The following is a 21,911-nucleotide window of genomic DNA, read 5'->3' on the forward strand; positions in this document are numbered from 1 at the left end:
TTAACCTCTGGCGTGCCACAGGGGAGTGGTATGGGACCATTACTTTTCACAATATGTATAAATGACCTAGTAGATAGTGTCGGAAGTTCCATGCGGCTTTTCGCGGATGATGCTGTAGTATACAGATAAGTTGCAGCATTAGAAAATTGCAGCGAAATGCAGGAAGATCTGCAGCGGAAAGGCAATTGGTGCAGAGAGTGGCAATTGACCCGTAGCATAGATAAATGTAATGTATTGCGAATACATAGAAAGAAGGATCCTTTATTGTATGATTATATGATAGCGGAACAAACACTGGTAGCAGTTACTTCTGTAAAATATCTGGGAGTATGCGTGCGGAACGATCTGAAGTGGAATGATCATATAAAATTAATTGTTGGTAAGGCGGGTGTCAGGTTGAGATTCATTCGGAGAGTCTTTAGAAAATGTAGTCCATCAACAAAGCAGGTGGCTTACAAAACACTCATTCGACCTATACTTGAGAATTGCTCATCAGTGTGGGATCCGTACCACGTCGGACTGACAGAGGAGGTAGAGAAGATCCAAAGAAGAGCTGCGCATTTCGTCACAGGGTTATCTGGTAAGCGTGATAGCGTTAAGGAGATGTTTAGCAAACTCAAGTGGCAGACTCTGCAAGAGAGGCGCTCTGCATCGCGGTGTAGCTTGCTGTCCAGGTTTCGAGAGGGTGCGTTTCTGAAAGAAGTATCGAATATATTGCTTCCGCCTACTTATACCTCCCGAGGAGATCACAAATGTAAAATTAGAGAGATACGAGCGAGCACGGAGGCTTTCCGGCAGTCATTCTTCCCGCGAACCATACGCGACTGGAACAGGAAATGGAGGTAATGACAGTGGCCCGTAAAGTGCCCTCCACCACACACCGTTGGGTGGCTTGTGGAGTATAAATGTAGATGTAGATGTAGATGTAGATGAGTCGAAACCCCATTCTCATCAAGACGTAACCAGACCTCCCTCGATCTGCCCTAAATCAGGTTTGGCACGGTGGTTGTAATTCCTTATTTGTAGGGTTGTGAACCAGGTGAGCACTGTTGGGTGGATACTCCGTCGTTGTCGCGACTTGGAGGTCACTTCAGAAGAATTGATGCTTTCTGAATAAACCCAGGGAAGTTTGCGTGATTTCGGACGTGTTGCTAGCGGATCTTGTAGGGAATCTTACAAGGTTGAGTTCCAATGAGAAGTGATCTTCTGGAGCAGGATTACCTCAGATCTCGCGGAACATTGTTAGCTAGGACTGCTAGTGACTGAATGAGTGCAGGTCTAATAGCAACGTACAAGTGATGACTCTCGTGCATAGCCGGTTTAAGGCTCAAGTGACCGAAGTCGGCGCTTGGAGTGTCAAGCTGACAGGAGCGCCAGATGTGCTAGAACTGTAAGATATTTATACAGGACGTGTCACAATGAGCATCGGCCCCTTGGGATGCCAAGCTGAGAGGGCACCAGGGGCACCACAGCTGCAAGAGTTGTATACAGAACATATCACAATTAGTTGTGAAAGCTGGTGAAAGTATACGAGGTCCTACGTGGAAAAACGTTCTCGAATCGGTCCTGCTCATCATTAAGCTGTCATCAACCTTTGTTATGTGGCCGCTGTTTTCCCGCATAGAAGCGCAATATTCACTGGCAGAATACACAAAAGCTACCAGAAAGGTTTATTCTAAAAAGCATTCAAGAAGCCGACATCACTTCATCACCATCGAACAAAGAGGCTTTCAGCAGCGACGGAGCATCTGCGTGTAGGTCTTAACACTGACAACTCTAGTAGAAGCTGGTCTGCAAAGAGGTCTCAAATCAGATTTAGTTTTTGTGGATCTCACGGCAACATATGACACTGTGTGGAGGGAGAGATTGATGACGAAGCTTACTGAAATCATGCCCCGTCAGAACCTGGCGGTTCTAGTGAATAATATGCCCTCTGAAAGGAGCTTTAAGGTGTTTCTGAAGAACTGCTAGCAGATGTAGGACTCTAAATAATGGCCTACATAAGTGACCGGTTCTGGCCCCAATTCTGTTTAACCTGTATGTCCATCACATGCCAAACACATACTCCATGAAAATCCGGTGGGATAGATTTAGTCCTTCAGAGTAAAGATTTTTCGCACTCTAAGAATGCGCGTGACAAGTGAGCTGACGATATTGAGTGATTACTTCCATAAATGGAGACTTCGAAAAGGAAAATTAAACCGAGCTTACTTCATTCTATCGAAATAACAAAGAGACGCAAAATAAGCTACATGTAACTTCGACGGAATCGAAGTAAGGGGCAGTTAGATGTAAAGAGACAGATGGAAGAAAGTAAGTAACCTATTTATTATTTCAAAAGTAATCGCCATAACTGTTAATACATTTATCCCACTGTGAGACAAGACAGTAATTGCCTTCATGGAAAAGAAGAATGACTTCCACCTTCCACCGTCGGTCATTTCTGACGGCACCATCCACCGCTGCATTGACAGCGGGACGCACACATGTTGCCCGCCTGCTTGTTCCTAAGGTTTTTTCAGCTTCGTTGCAGACGTTTTGCTGGGTAGCCCTCACAGATCCTCATGTGATTTCCATATTATTGGAGCCATGAAGAAAGTCATTCGTAGCCGTCGATTTCCTTCGGTCGAAGATGGGCACGCCTGGGTACAATTACAGTTCCATAGCCAACCGCAAAAGTTTCTTTTCTTTCTTTCTTTAAAAAAAAAAGTAATTGAGGGTCTCGTTTCGCAGTGGGATAAATATATTAACTGCTACGGCGATATCTTCTGAAATTACTAACAGTTTACATTTTACCATCTGTCTCGTATTCATCTGACTGCCCCTTTTATACGAGTAATTCAGTATGTCTTGGAATCAATATGGATCGGTCCTTGATGTTCAAATGACAGTGCATGAAGTTATCTATGTGATAATTAAAAGTATATTCGTATCCCTCGTTTCTGACCCATCCACTTCAATTTCATTTTCATTCCAGTCAATATTAGGTTTACTACTCTATTTTTTCCACCGATTTACTTGTTTTCCCAACACGCATCTCTTCATTGCTCGCTAAGCAACTCTCTTTTTTTGGGTAGTTTTCGTATTAACCACCATATTCAGAATTGTTCCACACACTGATTACAACCCTTTTCAGAGGCATCAGATGCATAGCAACGACTAGTACCTCTGCTTACCCGGCCTGCACGTTCGTTTGATACGTCGCCCATTCAGTGTACGGTGTATGGAATAGGGTTGAAACTTGTACGTAGGTTAAAATTGTGTGCAGCTTCGGGATTCGAACCGAGAAGCGTGCCTGTCAAGATATCATTATGGCATTCATCTTAAGTAATTTAGGGAAGTGTAATCAAAAGAATTTAAACCTGACAGTTTATACATAGTAACTGAAGAAACATAGAGGTCTTCATGATAAGTTTCAACCGAGAAAAGATTTTCCATGTAAAGAGGAATAAGGTGCTGAAAATTTGAGGACAATGACTGTGGATATCGGAGGCAACAAAGGTAAAAATCCAAGGAAGAAGTGTTTCAGATCATCAGATACGTATATGACTACGGTTTACTGCTTACATCATGTAACCGGTTGTACCTCCCTCCCTTGCCTAAAGCGAAATCGCACTCTTTTCCTTAGGAATGTTAAATTTCTTCACATTTAAGTGAAAAAATTGCTTTGAAATTTAGCAGTTCATACCATTTACTTCGTTTTTTTATTTCTTAAATAGTACACTTCCTAACAATGGCCAGACTCAACCATGCTCACATTAGCAGATAAATTTAGTTTCATTTTTACACTGTATTTTGCGTTTGCTGTACTGCTACTCCAATTTTACCATCACGTCATAACATTTCACGGTGACCTCAATAATTATTTAAGTAATAATATAGCCGGCCAGTGGATGCTACCGACTAAAAAAGGCGATACTCAATTTGTCCACTGATTTCACATTCACACACATAAAAAAAGTTCTGCATCAACTCGGTTCCAAAAGTTCCGGAACCTGTACGGTCAACTGGAATAGAGATCAACATAAATATCATTTACGCCCCTTTTATTGCTCATGAAAACCACGCATTGTATGTTGTTCTACCATACAGCGAGATCTTCAGAGGTGGTGTTCTAGATTGCTGTACACACCAGTACCTCTAATACCCAGTAGCACGTCCTCTTGCATTGCTGCATGCCTGTATTCGTCGTGGCATACTATCCACAAGTTCATCAAGGCACTGTTGGTTCAGATTGTCCTACACTTCAACGGCGATTCGGCGTAGATCTGTCAGAGTGGTTGGTGGGTCACGTCGTCCATAAGCAGCCGTTTTCAATCCATCCCAGGCATGTTCGATAGTGTTCATGTCTGGAGAACATGCTGGCCACTCAAGTCGAGCGATGTCGTTGTCCTGAAGGAAGTCATTCACAAGATGTGCACGATGGAGACGTCCATGAAGACGAATGCATCACCAATATGCTGCCGATATGGTCGCACTTATCGTACAGCCGTTATGGCGCCTTCCATGAACACCAGTGGTGTACGTCGGCCCCATATAAAGCCAACCCAAAACAGCAGGGAAGCTCCACCTTGCTGCACTCGCTGGACAGTGTGTCTAAGGCGTTCAACCTGACCGGGTTGCCTCCAAACACGAGATCTTCCCTTCCATGTGGAAGCAGGTGGAAGTGGTGGCCATCGTGAAACTCAACAAGGACCCACGATTACCATCAAGTTACCGACCCTTTATTCTGATACCGGCCCTCTCGAAAGTGTTCGAGAGGATCTACATGAAGTGCCTTCTTCAACATGTCGATCAGGAACGTCTCCTCCGGGGTGAACAGTTTGGGGTGGCCATGCCACCACTCGCCAGCTATTACGTCTGGTGGAGCCCAACATGAGGGCCCTGGAGACGAGTGATATCTCCCAGGCCTTTGTGTAGCATGGCGGCCCCGTATACAAGCTCTTTGTACACAGGGTCCCAACATCGCATGTGGTCCTCCTGAAGTCATACCTATCTGGCCACACATTATATGTGTGGAGCGACCGTCCGAGCTGGGGTGCCTCAGGGGTCCCTTTATATGTCTGATGCACTGCAGGTGGACAGGGTGGAGTTAGCTCTCTGTGCTGACGACACTGCCCTGTTCACATGTACCGTGAACGCTCACACCACAGGACGCGTCTGCAACTCAGCTGTGATGCATTGGGGGCTTGGTCCACAAAGTGATGCCTCAACTTCAACCCCACCAAGAACCAGGCGGTAGCCTGTGCTTAGAGAAGGATACTGCCAGACCTTGCGCCACTCACCATCGCAGGAAGCCACATCCCGTGGAACAAGACTGCAGTTTATCTCGGCATCAAGCTAGATCAGTTCGTGGTCCCTCAGATTCTTTGGATTAGGGAGAGAGCTATAGGGCGCCTCCGCATCTTATAATCTCCGCTCAACCCGGCGTCGACCCTGCCTCCCCACAATGACATCAAGCTTTGCCTCACACTGATATGTCCAGTACTGGAGCAAGTGACATGGTATGAGGCAATGACGCTGACACCCTGCATAGGGTCCAAAACAGGGAGCTTAAAATCGCCCTGCGCCTACCCATGACTTACCCCACGCAACAACTGCATGAAGACATAGACGTCTTGCTGCTGAGCACGCAAGTTCTACGAGAAAGAGGGTGACTCCCGCAACGGGCTCATCATGGACACAGGCCACTAACCACACTACCAGCCAACAAGAACGTTGGCCGGACCAGCTGTAGGAGTGATCCGCTTTCCAGGAGACTCTGGACAAACCCAAATCAACTGTTAGGACCCTCAGTCCGTCAGGCCAATCCTGTCAGGTACTTTAGGAACAGCGCACTGCTTGTAGCCTGCTCCAGGCCGAGCTTAGAAAGATGGTCCAGCTGCTGTGTCTGCATGCATTGTCAGTAGACAAGGAGTGACGGCAGAATGGGTCAGTCAGGACAGCTCAGTGACTTTGAAAGAGGCTTGTCTCTGGCTGTCATCTGGGTAACGCATAAATCAGGGACATTTCAACCCTTCTAAAGCTGGCCGAGTCGAATGTTTGTGATGTGTTCATATACTGAGGTTGTTTTGCGGAGGTTGGATGGAAAAAATCGCAAGAAATCAGCTGAAGAAAATCAGTTACGAGTTCCAAAGTGCTACAGCAGCCCAACGAATACAGTGACTGTGTGTACGCTGTTATGAAGAAAGTGGTACAACGACCGCACAGCTCCTCATAAGCCACACATTTCTGTAGTGCTGAAAGAGTGACTTCACTGGACAGTGGACGACTGGAAGTGAGTGATTTGGACTGATCGCATACCCCGCGGCAATCCGACGGAAGGGTTTGGGTTTAGAGAATGCCTGCAGAACATTACCTGCCATCATGTGTAGTGCCGACAGTGAAGTACGGAGGAGGTGGTGTTAGGGTATGCGGGTGTTTTTCGTGGTTGTGTTGTGGTCTCCTTCTTGGCTTAAGAAAATGCTAAATATGGAAGAATATGAATACATGTTACAGCGCTGTGTACTGCTTACAGTAAAGGAACGGTTCGGAGACGATGACTGTTTGTATCAGTATGACAAAGCATCCTGTCATAAAGCAACATAAGTGAGGTAATGGTTTGTGGACAATAACATTCCTGAAATGGACTGTTCTGTCCAGAGTCCCGACCTGAACTCGATGGAATAGCTTTGGGATGTGTTAGAACTTCGATCGTCGACTTCGCTTCGACCCCAGCGTTCTAGTTCACTACGTACTCTGTTTTAGACCGTTGAGAAACAATGGGCAGCCATTTCTCAACAGACATTCAGAGACGTCACTGAAAGTGTCCCGAACAGAGATCAAGTCGTGATAGAGGCGAAGAGTGGACGCACCTCATATTAATGTCCAGTAGTAGGTGTCCGGATACTTTTGATCAAATAGTGTATATGATAAGAGATGATCAAAGTAGACTGAACATTTGGAGTACAGCACTGGTTTAAAGAGACACGTGGATATTACAGGTATCAAGGAACGGACGCGAAGCCATGAAACGGCATCTGTCAGACTTTTCCAGACTATGTTACCTGAAACCTTAGAGCTTGCTCAAAGCAGTGTTGGCAAGGAAAAATACTTTGTACCGGAGAGGTATTGTTTCACAGTAACAAAGAAAAGTACTGAACAACAAGTTTGTTTATGTGGCCATCATTCCCAGTAAACACAGAAATATTCGTCTTGTAAATAAAAACCACCTTTACTTGCTGCAAGGTATTTTATTTCTTCCAGGCATGTTTCGTCTTTTACTCAGTGAAATCTAGAATGATACAGCTTTGTTTTAATGTACGATATTTATAGATTACAAAACAGTTCACATCTTGTTTTTTACGTAAATAAGTGATTACTTAAGTTTTTCGCGTTTTTTGTTGGCATCTGCGTTTCCTCTCATCTGGTCACATGCTGAACATCGCACTATAACTTCACTTACGACACATAAGCACGTTTTCATGTTCTGAACTTTTTTCTTCACAATTTTCATATTGCTTGCCATAATTACTGTGGAGCGCTATTAGTCTTACGTAAAAAACTAGACTTGAACTGTTTTAATCTACAAATCTCGCGTAGTAAAACAAAACTGTATTATTCTAGATTCCACTGATGATGCTTTAAAGTAAAAGGCGAAACGCGTCTAGAAGAAATAAAATACATTGCCGCAAGAAAAGGCGATTTTTATTCACAAAACGAAAAATTAATTCATACATTACAGATAAAAACAGCTTTCCAAGAGTTTAGGGTGTTGTTATAATAAAAGTTAAGAAGCTTTCAAGTCACGTCGTGGTGAACATTAAAGGGCCGATTGTATAAAGCATTTAAACTTAGGTTAAGAGAAAAAATGACCTTATATCAAACTTAACCTGCAAATACGCATTATATAAACGTTAATCCTAGATCACATCGCCGTGAAGTCAGGTCGTATTTGACCGGCGAAAATTCGCGGTTCAAAGTCAGGTTCAGCTCTAATCGTCAGTTTATAGTGTAGTGGCACTACGATTCATCGCTTTTGTTTTTAGCAGATACCAATTGAAATAATAATTTAAAAAGTTGTGATTAACACAAAAATGGCAAGTAAATATGTGACTACACGGCATTTCCACGCCGCTGATGTTCAACGTACTTTTTTTCTATCTGGAAGATTAGGTTAAGGAAATTACCGGCTACCGAGTGTACTTAATGATCAATTTCATAATCGCTCTCGGGAGACGAATCGTAATTCATGTGATTAGTTCAAAGACATTTTATAGACACTCAGCAGCTGAGTGAGGAAGGAAAATTCGAATTATTTGCAGTGAATAGTTAAGTGTGGTAATTCTGAAGGCAGCCAGTAACAATTCAACATCACTTATGTATGTTCCCTTTCGGTTCGAGTAGCAGTAACTATGTAATTCGTATTAAAGTGTTAACCACCGAACACATCCTTGAACTGCTATGAGAATTTACGTGCGTCGATAAAGAGAACATAAGCAAGTATGTTGATCTGTTTCATTCGTTTCTCTGGCTCGTAGGTTGTGTTGTGCACTACAACGCAAACGATCGCATGTTCGAACCCATGTCAGTTCTAGAAATTTTTTCCGCTTCTTAGCACTGCATTATTGATCGTAAAAATAATTATAATAACGTTACCATGTCATTTGTACCACTGAAATCATACGATACTCTTCCTTTTCTGAGGGGTCCTGTATGGGAAGGGGAGGTTGGCAAAACTTATAGGTGACAGCATAGGTGGGGGTGGTGGGATCACTCATGGGAAAATTCCGGTAGTTGTGGGTGTTAGAGCTGTACCTTTTTTAGATTGAAGTCAGCTGATAAGTATTCCTGCTTAAGGGAAGTCTCTCTAACAAAGAAACTACTTTCTACAAAGCTTGGGTATCCGATTAATGAGGGAATTAGTATATTTCATCAAAATATACAAGGTATTAGAGATAAAGTTAGTGAACTGCTTATAGATGTTGACTCTGAAATTATTGGTATATCTGAACACTTCTTAAATAAGGAGATAATTCAGAGGCTTCCTTTACCAGGATACAGGTTGGCTGGCAGCTTTTCTAGGAGCTCTTTGCGGTGTGGGGGAGTAGCCATGTATGTGAAAAACGGTATCCCATTTGAGTCAATTGATGTTTCAAAGTACTGCACTGAAAAGGTGTTTGAATGTTGTGCAGGTGTGGTTAAATTTTGTGGAGCTAAACTTCTTACTGTTGTTATTTATAGATCCCCAGACTCCGATTTCACAACTTTTTTGCTAAAGCTAGAGGAGGTTCTTGGTTCACTTTATAGGAAATACAAAAAGTTAGTTATATGTGGTGACTTCAATATTAATTGTATAAGTGATTGTGCAAGGAAAAGGATGCTGGTAGACCTCCTTAATTCATATAATCTTATGCAAACCGTATTCTTTCCAACGAGAGTGCAAGGGAACAGTAGAACAACCATAGACAATATTTTTGTTCATTCGTCATTATTAGAAGGGCATTCTGTTAGCAAAAAGGTGAATGGCCTTTCAGATCATGATGCACAAATTTTAAGTCTAAAAGATTTTTGTGCTGCAACACATGTTAAATATAGTTACCAACTTTTTAGGAAAGCTGATCCAGTTGCTGTACAGGCTTTTGTAAACCTTATCAAGGAACAAGAGTGGCAAGATGTTTATAGTGCTGATACAGTAGACGATAAATATAATGCTTTCCTCAAGACTTTTCTCGTGCTCTTTGAAAGTTGCTTTCCGTTAGAACGTTCAAAACAGGGTACTAGCACAAACAGGCAGCCTGGGTGGCTGACTAAAGGGATAAGAATATCTTGTAGAACAAAGTGGCAATTATATCAAAACGTTAGAAACAGTCAAAATCTAAATGCAGCAGCCCATTACAAACAGTATTGTAAGGTGCTTAAAAAAGTTATTAGGAAGGCAAAAAGTATGTGGTATGCAGATAGAATAGCTAAGTCTCAGGATAAAATTAAAACCATATGGTCAGTCGTAAAGGAAGTGGCTGGTCTGCAGAGACAGGTCGAGAATATAGAATCAGTGCGTAGTGGGGATGTCCGTGTTACTGATAAGTCGCATATATGTACAGTACTTAATAATCACTTTCTGAATATAGCAGGTGAACTAAATAGAAACCTAGTCCCAACAGGGAATCATATAGCGCTCTTAGAAAAAAGTGTTCCGAGACTGTTACCTGAAATGCTCCTCCATGATACTGACAAGAGGGAGATTGAGTTAATAATTAAATCACTAAAGACCAAGAACTCTCATGGATATGACGGGGTATCTAGCAGAATACTGAAGTATTGTTCCACGTATGTTAGCTCAGTACTTAGCCATATCTGTAACTTTTCCTTTAGGAGTGGTCGGTTTCCTGACCGATTAAAGTACTCGTTAGTGAAGCCAATTTATAAAAAGGGAGACAGGGATAATGTTGACAATTATAGACCTATTTCTATGCCATCGGTGTTTGCTAAAGTTATCGAGAGGGTTGTATATACAAGGTTACTGCAGCATTTAAATTCACATAATTTGCTGTCAAATGTACAGTTTGGTTTTAGAAATGGCTTAACAACTGAAAATGCTATAGTCTCTTTTCTCTGTGAGGTTTTGGACGGATTAAATAAAAGGTTGCGAACGTTAGGTGTTTTCTTTGATTTAACGAAGGCTTTTGACTGTGTTGACCACAAAATATTACTGCAGAAGTTGGAACATTATGGAGTAAGGGGAGTAGCTTACAATTGGTTCGCATCCTACTTTAAGAACAGAAAGCAGAAGGTAATCCTCCGCAATATTGAGAGTGGTAATGATGTTCAGTCCCAATGGGGCACTGTTAAATGGGGCGTTCCCCAAGGGTCGGTGCTGGGGCCACTGCTGTTCCTTATTTATGTAAATGATATGCCTTCTAGTATTACAGGTGATTCAAAAATATTTCTGTTTGCTGATGACACCACCTTGGTAGTGAAGGATCTTGTGTGTAATATTGAAACATTATCAAATAATGTAGTTCATGATATAAGTTCGTGGCTTGTGGGAAATAATTTGATGCTAAATCACAGTAAGACTCAGTTTTTACAGTTTCTAACCCACAATTCAACAAGAACTGACATTTTAATCAGACAGAATGGGCATGTTATAAGCGAAACGGAACAGTTCAAGTTCCTAGGCGTACGGATAGATAGTAAGCTGTTGTGGAAAGCCCATGTTCAGGATCGTGTTCAGAAACTAAATGCCGCTTTATTTACCATTAGAACAGTATCTGAAATAAGTGACATTTCAACACGAAAAGTAGCATACTTCGCATATTTTCATACGCTTATGTCATATGGTATTATTTTTTGGGGTAATTCTTCTCATTCAAAAAGGGTATTTTTGGCTCAAAAACGGGCTGTTCGAGCTATGTATGGTGTAAGTTCGAAAACCTCTTGTCGACCCCTATTCAATAGTCTGGGAATTTTGACATTGCCCTCACAGTATGTATTTTCTTTAATGTCGTTTGTTGTTAGCAATATTAGCTTATTCCCAAGAGTTAGCAGCTTTCACTCAGTTAATACTAGGCAGAAATCAAATCTGCATGTGGAATGCACTTCCTTGACTCTTGTGCAGAAAGGAGTGCAGTATTCTGCTGCATCCATTTTCAATAAGCTACCACAAGAACTAAAAAATCTTAGCAGTAGCCCAAACACTTTTAAGTCTAAACTGAAGAGTTTCCTCATGGCTCACTCCTTCTATTCTGTCGAGGAGCTCCTGGAAGAGATAAGAAATTAAGGAAATTCCAGTGTTACATTCTTGATTTAAACTAACGACTTGTCGCCTGAATATGTTTCTTATATTTCATTTTATCTGTTTCTACAATCGTGTTATAATTTCATGTATTGACTCGTTCCATGACCATGGAGACTTCTCCTAAATGTGGTCCCACGGAACAATAAATAAATAAATAAATAAATAAAATAAATAAAAAACCACTGTTGGGCAACATCCTGTGCGCAATAACCCTACCCGATGTGAATTACATTGTTTCCTCTCGTTTAATTTACGAACATCTGAGCATTCAGATGTGTGCACAGAGGGCAACTATGACGAGATCCAACGAGTTCCTCACACGTTCCGAGAAAAGTTGAACCCACTCTTGGAGTTAAATAACCCCTCATCTAAACTGAGATTTCGTTTGAAGAAAAGTACTGTAGAGCAGTTGGGACTAAGGCTCAGAGACCATCCGATAAAACCAATCAAAGAAAACCAACCACTGACAGCAATGTGCAAGTTGCTGTTAACCTTAAGATTTTACGCCACAGGGACCTTTCAGATAATGGTTTATGATCTGTTCAAAGCAGAACTGTCTGTAAGGTATCAGCCTTAGCAGAGAATAAAAGTCAACAGCAAAGTCTCGCCATGCCTTTACCGTGTTGGCCACACTGACTTTATCTGTGTTTTTTTTCACTAAATTATATCTTCCTACTGGCCCAACACAATTTCCAGCAGCAAATCTTTCTCGTATTGAAAAAAGTTAGATGAAGGCCCCCTTTTCTGTTTACTTGCTCCCATGGTTACAGCATCAGACCTTCGATAATACATACTGCGTATCTATGATGTACGATAAATGTCTGCGGTCGAGGCACAATAATTGCGACAATGGCCGATTTTAGCCGTGTTGCCAAGCATGTCAAGTGCTACCTAAGATCAAATCTGAATTTGCTTCGGAGGATCCAAGTTTCGTGTTGTGCAGTAGAGCTGAATCCTGAACACAGTTCACTTTTGATCTACTGTCATATTTCATTTCCAGTCATCGATGTTTATACAGTCGATCTGTCCACCTCCGTAGCGCAGCGGTAATGTTACCGCCTACCACGAAAAGGGGTCCGGAAGGCAGTGGGTGTTGTGTATCCATCATCATCGACACGCAAGTCGCCGAAAGAGCGTCAACTAAAAAGACTTGCAATACGGCGGCCGAACCCATTAGGGGATATCCCAGCCAATGAATGCCATACGATCATTTCATTTTTATACACACGACCCAAAAAGTCCGAGGTATAGTTACAAATAGATCGTCAAAACCGAAAGGCAGCGTGTGGCTAATGCACTGAACTGCAGTTTTTGTCTGTAAACATATAGAGCATTCGAATCGCGGAAGTTTTGCGGTGAGACTACTGTGTCTTCTTCTACATACTGCGCTTTAAACAGCGCCAGAGACTGAATAAAGCGCTGTACAAAATTCTAAGGTCATCCCTGGCGTCCCTTTCGTGTCGCATGCTATTCATACCTGATGTCCTACCACAGAGCCCAGGAAGCGATTCTATCATTTTTGTGCTGCTAATGCGTCAGAGTACCATTGTGCGATCAATGTCACTAATTACTTCCCGTCTGCTGTTACATCAGCTGGTATGAAGAACAAACCACAGAGTTCCTGCGTCAGTAATACTACGAACCTAGCTTTTGGAGGTACATACCACGAGTTGGTATTTAACATATCACCTCATATCGCTAACAGACACTTTCCTTCCAAGGCATATTACATTTTCCGATAGTTATGCTGCAAAACTAGCTTCCTTTCTACTGTCCAAGTTATTAATACACGTTTTCCGAGGCGGCTTACGGTGATTCAGCGGGTAGAAATTAAAGGGTTTGCTGCAAAAAGGAGGTAGCTCTATTCTTAGAGTGTTTGAAGTACCCGTCTTGTGAAGGAACGAAAGCTCTTTCGGTCTGTCCTAGAAAGGTCTTGCTCCACTCGGTGGTTCACTTCTTACTGAAGAGTTGGGAACTGTCCGAAACGTTGGCTCGTTTCAAGAAATTGGCGGGTCATGAGTTACCTCCTTATCGCATCAGGACACTGAACTGGTTTATTTACAAGCTTGCTACGCAGCAATCTCACAAAGAGCGGAATCTTTCTCACTCGCATCTTGTATTTTTGGTTCAAACAAACATAATAGGGTATTGTTGAAAGAATGACTGATTCGGAAGGTAAAAGACGATTTAGCGCTGGATCAAGAGACTTATTCGAACTAACTGACGGGGAAGAAATCACTTCTACTGAAGATGGTGAAACAGCCATCGCATTCCCATTCGGAAAGAATCCATAAGTTTTAAAACTTGGTACAACGATACAAAACTAAGGAGACGGTGAATTACTGAAGACAAGACGAAAAAGAAACCGTAAGTGTAAATACATAAATTACGCCGAATTGTTGTGTGTAGGTAGAAATGTACCGGTAAACTTACCGATCATGAAACAGTGTGTCTAGTAGATACTTTTAATCAGGTGGGGGTGAAAAGCGAGCACAAGGCCTTTCTTTAGGAGGCATCATTTGTATCAGTCGAGATCACCGGAGAAGAGAGAATGTTAGTCTAAGGATTTCTCAATACTCTGTAATCTGTTGCCGGCCGGTGTGGCCGTGCGGTTAAAGGCGCTTCAGTCTGGAACCGCGTGACCGCTACGGTCGCAGGTTCGAATCCTGCCTCGGGCATGGCTGTGTGTGATGTCCTTAGGTTAGTTAGGTTTAATTAGTTCTAAGTTCTAGGCGACTGATGACCTCAGAAGTTAAGTCGCATAGTGCTTAGAGCCATTTGAACCGTTTGTAATCTGTTCGCAAAAAGAAAAAAAAAAAAAAAAAAAAATTCTAAAAAGGCGTTCCCATCCCTTCACGGCACAGTTATTATTATTCTAGATAGTATTTTCCTATACCATCTGTTTAATAAAAGTAGGAATAAAATCGGACTTGCGACAAAAGGTAGCTCCAGCAATGAAACATGTGGAAAGATATCAGGAAAATATATAGTATTTTTGAGTGAAAATATTGCCATAGTCATGTGTTGCCCTGATAACCACCACAGAACGTACTCAGAAAGAAAGTTTTCACGTAACTTAGAACTATGATTCTTAAAATGATTTCTTTCAGTGTACCGAAAACTGGAGCTACGTTCTTTTCGCATAATCCCTTCAGTTATTAACGCCTGCCAATGGACTGCACTTACTACACGTGTTGATGCCCTGCTCTGAAGAGCTAGTACATTAAAAATGATTGGCAATCGTCGGTGCACAATTCGTTCATAAGGGTATTCGACGTCAGTAAACGTTTCAGTGTTGCCATTTCACTTTCGAATATGTCCCTATACGACATGTGAAAAGTCCTACGTTCGTCCTGAAAGTCGCTACAACCGTAAAAATCTCTAGACTGATGGAAAAAATCACATATTGAGTAGTAACATTTCCCCTTTATTAACAATTTCGTGCACGGAACGGTCACTGTTTTCAAACAAAATATTCACAGTGTTATTTGGGAAACTTCCTGCCGTTAGTCTCTACGCCATATGAGGCAGTACGTCACTTTGTGGTTCTTACTAAAAGTGCCAACAGACGCAGCGAAAATGAGTCTTTCTTCTGGAAATGACCCACTATTTCCAGTTCTTCTTCATTGGAGGTGACTGAAAAGAAAAGACTCATTTTTGGTTTTTATTTTTAATTTTAAATATCTTTTATGTTAAGGTTAAAAGCATTTAATGATCCACGCGAGCTGTTATTCTTTATTTTCAACATATGAACACACAACAAAGACAGAAATACAGTTGCCGCCGCGGAAGTTAAGAACGTAACTATGAAAGTAACAATGGTGCAAAGATTACAGTAGCAGCGCTAAGAGTTGACTGATAGGTCAAGGGCCCCCATACCTTTTATCTGGGCAAGGGGGAGCCGATCCCCCCCCCCCCCCCCACCCAGGAGAGAGAAAAAAATATAGTACATTCAGTTTTTTTTCTTTCAAGAAAAATTAGTATTACACAATATTTTTAACATGACAAGATCTGAAAACATTTTATTGACACTTATAAGTCACCTTTCCTCTTCCAAAAGATATACCATACTCCCAGGTCTTGTCCCCCCCCTATAAACTGTAGTATGGGCGCCCTTGTGAAGGGCTTCTGGTTTTGGTCGTCGCATGTCAGCCCCATGGGGAGCACTCTACGTTGCTTTTCTTCTATTTACGGTTATTGCTAGCTTCGGCGTCTCCTCAACAGTGGCCACTTTTGTTCTAATCATCGCGTTGCACTGCAATAACGTCAGTTTAATTTACATTCTTTACTACGAGTAAGTACCGCAATCGAAAATTATTGTTTCGTAATGCGCATTCCCGAATCTGTGTTACTTTCGTGCGAAATTTGTACCATAGAAGGAAGGAACTAGTCGGCACGAGGAGCCCTAAGCAGCAAACACGTCAGTATTTCCCCCGTCACGTACCCTCTCCAGACAGTGACTAAAATACTTTCCTGCTGCACTTCATTTCGCCTCTGAAATAGGTCCATATAGGCCAACTTTCCGTACACAATGGTGAGAGACCTATTCAATGTTTAAAATGTATGCAGTTTGGCAACTTTTTCTTTTTTAATTACGTTTTACGGAGGGATGGAAATCCGCCACCACATTTTGGGGAAACGAGCCAAAAGTCCCTACGCGTATGTTCCTGTCTCTGGATTGGCAACTATGAAACGTTTCACTTTCATACTGAAATATTTCCGCTTCCTCACTGTCGACGCCTCGCTCCTTAGCTGAAACCAGCGGTAGCGCTTGGACACCTGCACGAAGCACTTCTGTTGACAAGTTGTTGGATACCGTGCTTGTAAGAATCCCGACATTGACGTGGAAACACTCGCTGGCGTCCGAAAGCGATGGTGGCAGTAGGCCTACGCACGTTTCCAGTGTATATGTGAATCCTAATTGTGAAATCGTCAGTCAATAACAATCTACACAACGTTGCGTCGTGTTGCAGATGGCGAGCCTGTTCCCTGACACGGGGCTGTCGTCCCGGTTCGGCGGCGACATCTCTCCGCCAGCCGGCAACTCGTTCGGCGTGTTCACGTCCAGCTCCAGCGGCAGCAGCGACGTCAACGGCAAGAAGACCAGCTTCAAGACGGCCACCGTCGGCGTGGACGACAACGGAAAGGTCACCTACAAGACGGTGCACGACCCGTAGGTGGCAGACATCAAGTTTTCTGCGCGCAACCCGGCGTTACTCTCTTTGGAACAGTCACGCCTCAGAGCTTTGGAACACAGTGCCTTCAACATCTACAGACACATCTGATGGCGCGCAGGAGAAAATCCATTTGCTAAAATTAACTTTGTTGAATAACTGAATATTTGGCATAAAATGCGACAACCAATAGCTCTTTTATCAATTACATAAGTACTTAATTTTGGCAGTATTCGTGTACCATTTATTAATAAAAATTAAAAGTGAGATATTATTTTTATTTCTCCTACAAGACACTTCGACACCAACTGTAATGTACGTTGTGTTTCACTCTATCTTCAGGATGTCTAACTGCACTTGATCTCAATCTGACAAATTAGCTAGCACTAATTGAAGTTAAACTGTGGTTAAGGCATTTCAATTATATTGGTACTTGTAAAAGAGCATAATTTCACGTCCACATGTGGCCATCCAGATTTAAGTTTTCCACGTTTTATCCAAGCGATTCACTCGAATGAAAGGATGACTTCCTCGAAAGTGCTATGGCGTATTTCCTTCCAGATACTCTTCAATCCGAGCTACTGCTCCCTCGGTAATGATATCCGCATTGACAGAACTTAAGGCACTAAACTTTCCTCATTCGCTTGGTAATTCGTGTGTAACGACTGTTTCTGAACAAGAATGCATATACCCGGAGGCAAGTGGGAGCTATGACACAGATGACCAAACTGAGAACCGAGAACTGCAAACTTCCCGATTTCAAAAAGTTTTCGTCGTTCTCGAGAACCGACATCTGTTCTCAGTTTTCAGTTCTCGCTGCGTAGTGCAAGAAAATTGAAGAGTTGAAATAAAAAAGGCTGTAAGTGCCAAGTAAGGAATTCTGAGGTTTTGTGTGAAATGCGATCTACATGTCAAGCTCAACAACGTATAAAAGGCTCAAACCGCCACGAATGAAAATGTAGCAAGCACCAAATGCAATGGTACCAGTATGCGGTTCTTACAGCCATTGCTGTTAGCGTTTGAAAGACTCTATCTTCCGCTCGCTTAATCCTTATTGTTCGATAAAAGGGTGGATGCAGCAGATGTTTGTAGCATTTTGAGTGTAAGCAAACGACAAAGACAAGGTAGTGTGGCATCAATGAGGAAACAGGAGAAAAATGTATGCGGAAGTTAAAGTAATAAATGTATTCCTGCAAAAGCTCTCCAGCACAGGAAGCAAGTCTCTTACTGATCGCTAACATGCACCATAACTGGACAAAATGTTTATTTCTGAGTTACAAAATGTATTGTTCAAGAAGATGTAATGGATTTGATATAGCAATTAAGACAAAGTTGTTTATCATCAGCAACTTCTTAGATTTCAAGAAAGCTGCAGACTGTAATATAAATACAGCGAATGTAAATATATCAAAAGTACAGAGGCTATGGTTGGACAAACGTGAGCCTTATGTCGTTAAGGCCAGAAGAAGCTTAAATGAAACTGATGCCTGGGAAAGTATCCATATTTTGAGAAAAGATGTACAAGTTTAGGACATCAAGAAAATGCAGCTATCTGCCCTGAATGTGAAGATGAGAAGAAATATTTGATTGAAATAACGCAGAATCTGAGAAATGATGGCCACACATAGTTTTACAAAAGCAGTATTAACTCTTACTATATTTTTGCTGACCACTGAACTATGGCACTTACAGGTTTCCATTGCATTTCCACTTTCATTAAGTTTTCCATACTATTACAATACAACATTTGTAATTTGTTAACTAAATCCATACTATGCTTAACTTTCACGTAAAACTCATTAATAGTGCAATTATGGCCAACTGTTACCTAGTATACTTAAATTTATGATTTTGGCACTTGAGCCTTCAGTTGTTGATGCAAAAGTTTGTACTACTACCGCTGGCACAATTACAGGTAATGTAGCATTTTGCTAGAATTTTGATCGATGTATCAAATTTAATAGTAATGTGGTAAAGGCCACATAGCTTTGGGGATTAATCAATGTTTGTGTCATGCTGAAGGTTATTGGTTTTTGGTTCTTTAAAAATTTATATTTTCAAATATTTACTGAAAGGACTTTTAAATCTTTGTCGAAATAACTTCGATAATTATTATTATTCAGTTATTTGGTTTAAATATTTCTTTTTATTTCTAATCCATTGCTGCATCATGTTAATCATCGTGTTAACTTGATTTGCCCTCCTTATTTTTCTTAGCACTTTATTTTCCATTGGAAATAATTTTTATGTATTAACTTTGATTTAATTTCTTCAGTTCTGTCATTTATATTTATTATTGAAATCATTATTTACATTTCTCTTTTCACTCGAATATTGTTTTACAATCTTTCCTTTCGTTTAAATTTTCATCTGCGTCATTTTGTCCATAATGCAACAAGAATTTGTGTTTAAAATGTTTTTATGACAGTTACCATGCAAAAGATCCAGGTTTTGGGGCCTCATTTCTAAATTCTCCGTTTTCGGGTGTCGATTTTCAGTTCCCGTTTCTAAGTTTTCATTTCTATGTTCTCAGTTTTCGGGTCTCGCCTCTCAGTTCTCGTTTCTGAATTCTTCTTAGTTTTCGGGTGCTGCTTTTCGGTTCTCGTCTCTGAGCTCTCGCTTCTAAGTTCCCGCTTTTCTGGTCTCACTTCTCAGTTCTCGTTTCTAAGTTCTCGCTTCATAGTTCTCACTTCTCAGTTCTCCGTTATATATTCTTTTCTGTTGACCAGAATGAGTCGATAGTTTCCAGTTGTCAGATTTGTATTTGTTTCCATTTTGTGGCTGCTGCCTTACCGGAATTCAGGCAAAGTCATTGATATCTTCATTTTTTAAACAAATTAGAATGTCGAATTAAAAATGCATTAAAATACATTGTATTTACAACACCAAATACACAGAATTGTCTAATGAAGTGTTTCATTAGCTCTCAAAAATGATTGTGAAAATGAAAGTGGAGAAAATGTTGTGCAAACAAGTTGCGATGAAATAATGAAGATGTTTAACAACTAACGATACGGGAACCGGCAACAGTTTCTAAGTGCGCACCGCAGACACGAGTAACAGCCACAAGAAACATCTGTGCAGGAGTTGCAGGAGTCGAAAGTCGTTAGCCAGGTAGGCGTTTGTAGTCTTGGGTGGGGGGGGGGGGGGGGGACGGACGGACATGGACATTTATATGTGCTATTGCCGAGTGCATCCTCGGTATGGCTCGTAATAATAGTGTCAACCTACATCAGACTAGTTGTTTTTTACACATGTGAAAACAAAATTTTATGTTAGTAATACGTAATATGTAGGGAATAATAGCAATTATGATGAGATCTGAACGATAGCATGCACGTATATTTCGGACGTGTCTCTTGAAGCGCTGCAGTAATTTCACGCGATTTGAGTCACATGTTACCAGTACTTACTGTGTGGACAAATTACTGTGCGTGTATGCGACCGTCTTGACTCACTTACAGAGGGTGATTTCCTGATGATGTTAAAAGATTTCAGGGGTGATGGAGAAGGGTAAATGTATCAATTCAGGTAACGGACCATGGTCCAGAAACAACTGAGTTGAAAATTATAAGCGAAAATCGTTCTAATACCTCTAACACTGGAGCTCTTGTCCTCTTTTCTGAAAGCTCTCTGCTTTCCATATTTTGGGAGGATGTAATATGGACCAAAACAAGAAAAAAGTATCCAGTAAATTTGTCTAGTAGACATGTGCTCTAAAGTGCATACCTTAAAAGGTATGAGCACTTGCTCATCTCTACTACTGTGAAACTGTCTCTTCTACTGAACAAAAGCTCCCAGCTCAGAAGGTATGCATTTTACAGCCATGTGTACTACATATTTTTTTTCTTCATTTGGTTCCTACTACTTCCTCTCTAAATGTGGAAAGCAAAGTAGTCCACTGACAGAGGTATCAGAACGATTTCGCTTATATCCTATGATTCATTTGCATCCGAACCAGTGTCTCTTACCGTAGATTGATAGATTTTTCCCTTCTCCATCATCCCTGGAAGTTTTTAACATTACGGGGTTACCCTGTAGAAGGGGTGCTGGTGGGAGACCTACATTAACTGAAAACAAATAGTGTTTATGATCACTTTACAGATTAATAACATGTCTAATATTGTATTTCACTCAAAGTTTGGTCGGTAGAACTCGATAGGACAAATTTAAAAAGAAAAATACAAACAGAGCTCTTAAAAATCCCTCTCTTCGAAGTAGTGTGGTTTCATTTGTGGATGGTTTCAAATTTATTTTGCATCTTTTGAGGGACCTTGTCTAATACTTCAGTTTTTACACTTTGTAAATTTTCTAAATGATGTACTGTTATGACATATACCATTACAATATACAGGGTGGTCATTGATAGTGACCGGGCCAAATATCTCACGAAATAACCATCAAACGAAAAAACTATATAGAACGAAACTCGTCTAGCTTGAAGGGGGAAACCAGATGGCGCTATGGTTGACCCGCTAGATGGCGCTGCCATAGGTCAAACGGATATCAACTGCGTTTTTTTAAATAGCAACCCCAATTTTTATTACATATTCGTGTAGCACGCAAAAGAAATACGAATATTTTAGTTGGACCGCTTTATTGGCTTTGTGATAGATGGCGGCGCTGTAATAATCACAAACGTGTAAGTACGTAGTATCACGAAACATTCCGCCAGTGCGGACGGTATAAGCTTCGTGATACATTACCCGTGTTAAAATGGACCGTTTACCAATTGCAGAAAAGGTCGATATCGTGTTGATGTATGGTTATTGTGATCAAAATGCCCAACGGGCATGTGCTATGTGTGCTGCTCGGTATCCTGGACGACATCATCCAAGTGTCCGGACCGTTCGCCGGATAGTTACGTTATTTAAGGAAACAGGAAGTGTTCAGCCACATGTGAAACGTCAACCACGACCTGCAACAAATGATGATGCCCAAGTAGGTGTTTTAGCTGC

The 21,911-nt window shown here is 41.4% G+C and overlaps 1 protein-coding gene across 1 annotated transcript in view; it reads left to right on the forward strand.

Moving 5' to 3' along the window:
• The window catches only part of LOC126416613 (uncharacterized), a 129,588-nt gene extending 112,368 nt beyond the window's left edge, over positions 1-17,220 (forward strand). Inside the window, exon 8 of the mRNA XM_050084403.1 lies at positions 16,753-17,220. Within this exon, the coding sequence (XP_049940360.1) occupies positions 16,753-16,956 (204 nt within the window). The 3' untranslated portion in view covers positions 16,957-17,220. The remainder of the gene's footprint in view (positions 1-16,752) is intronic.
• Positions 17,221-21,911: the final 4,691 nt, after the last annotated feature.

The sequence above is a fragment of the Schistocerca serialis genome, chromosome 1, assembly GCF_023864345.2.
Source record: "Schistocerca serialis cubense isolate TAMUIC-IGC-003099 chromosome 1, iqSchSeri2.2, whole genome shotgun sequence".
Classification (NCBI taxonomy): domain Eukaryota; kingdom Metazoa; phylum Arthropoda; class Insecta; order Orthoptera; family Acrididae; genus Schistocerca; species Schistocerca serialis.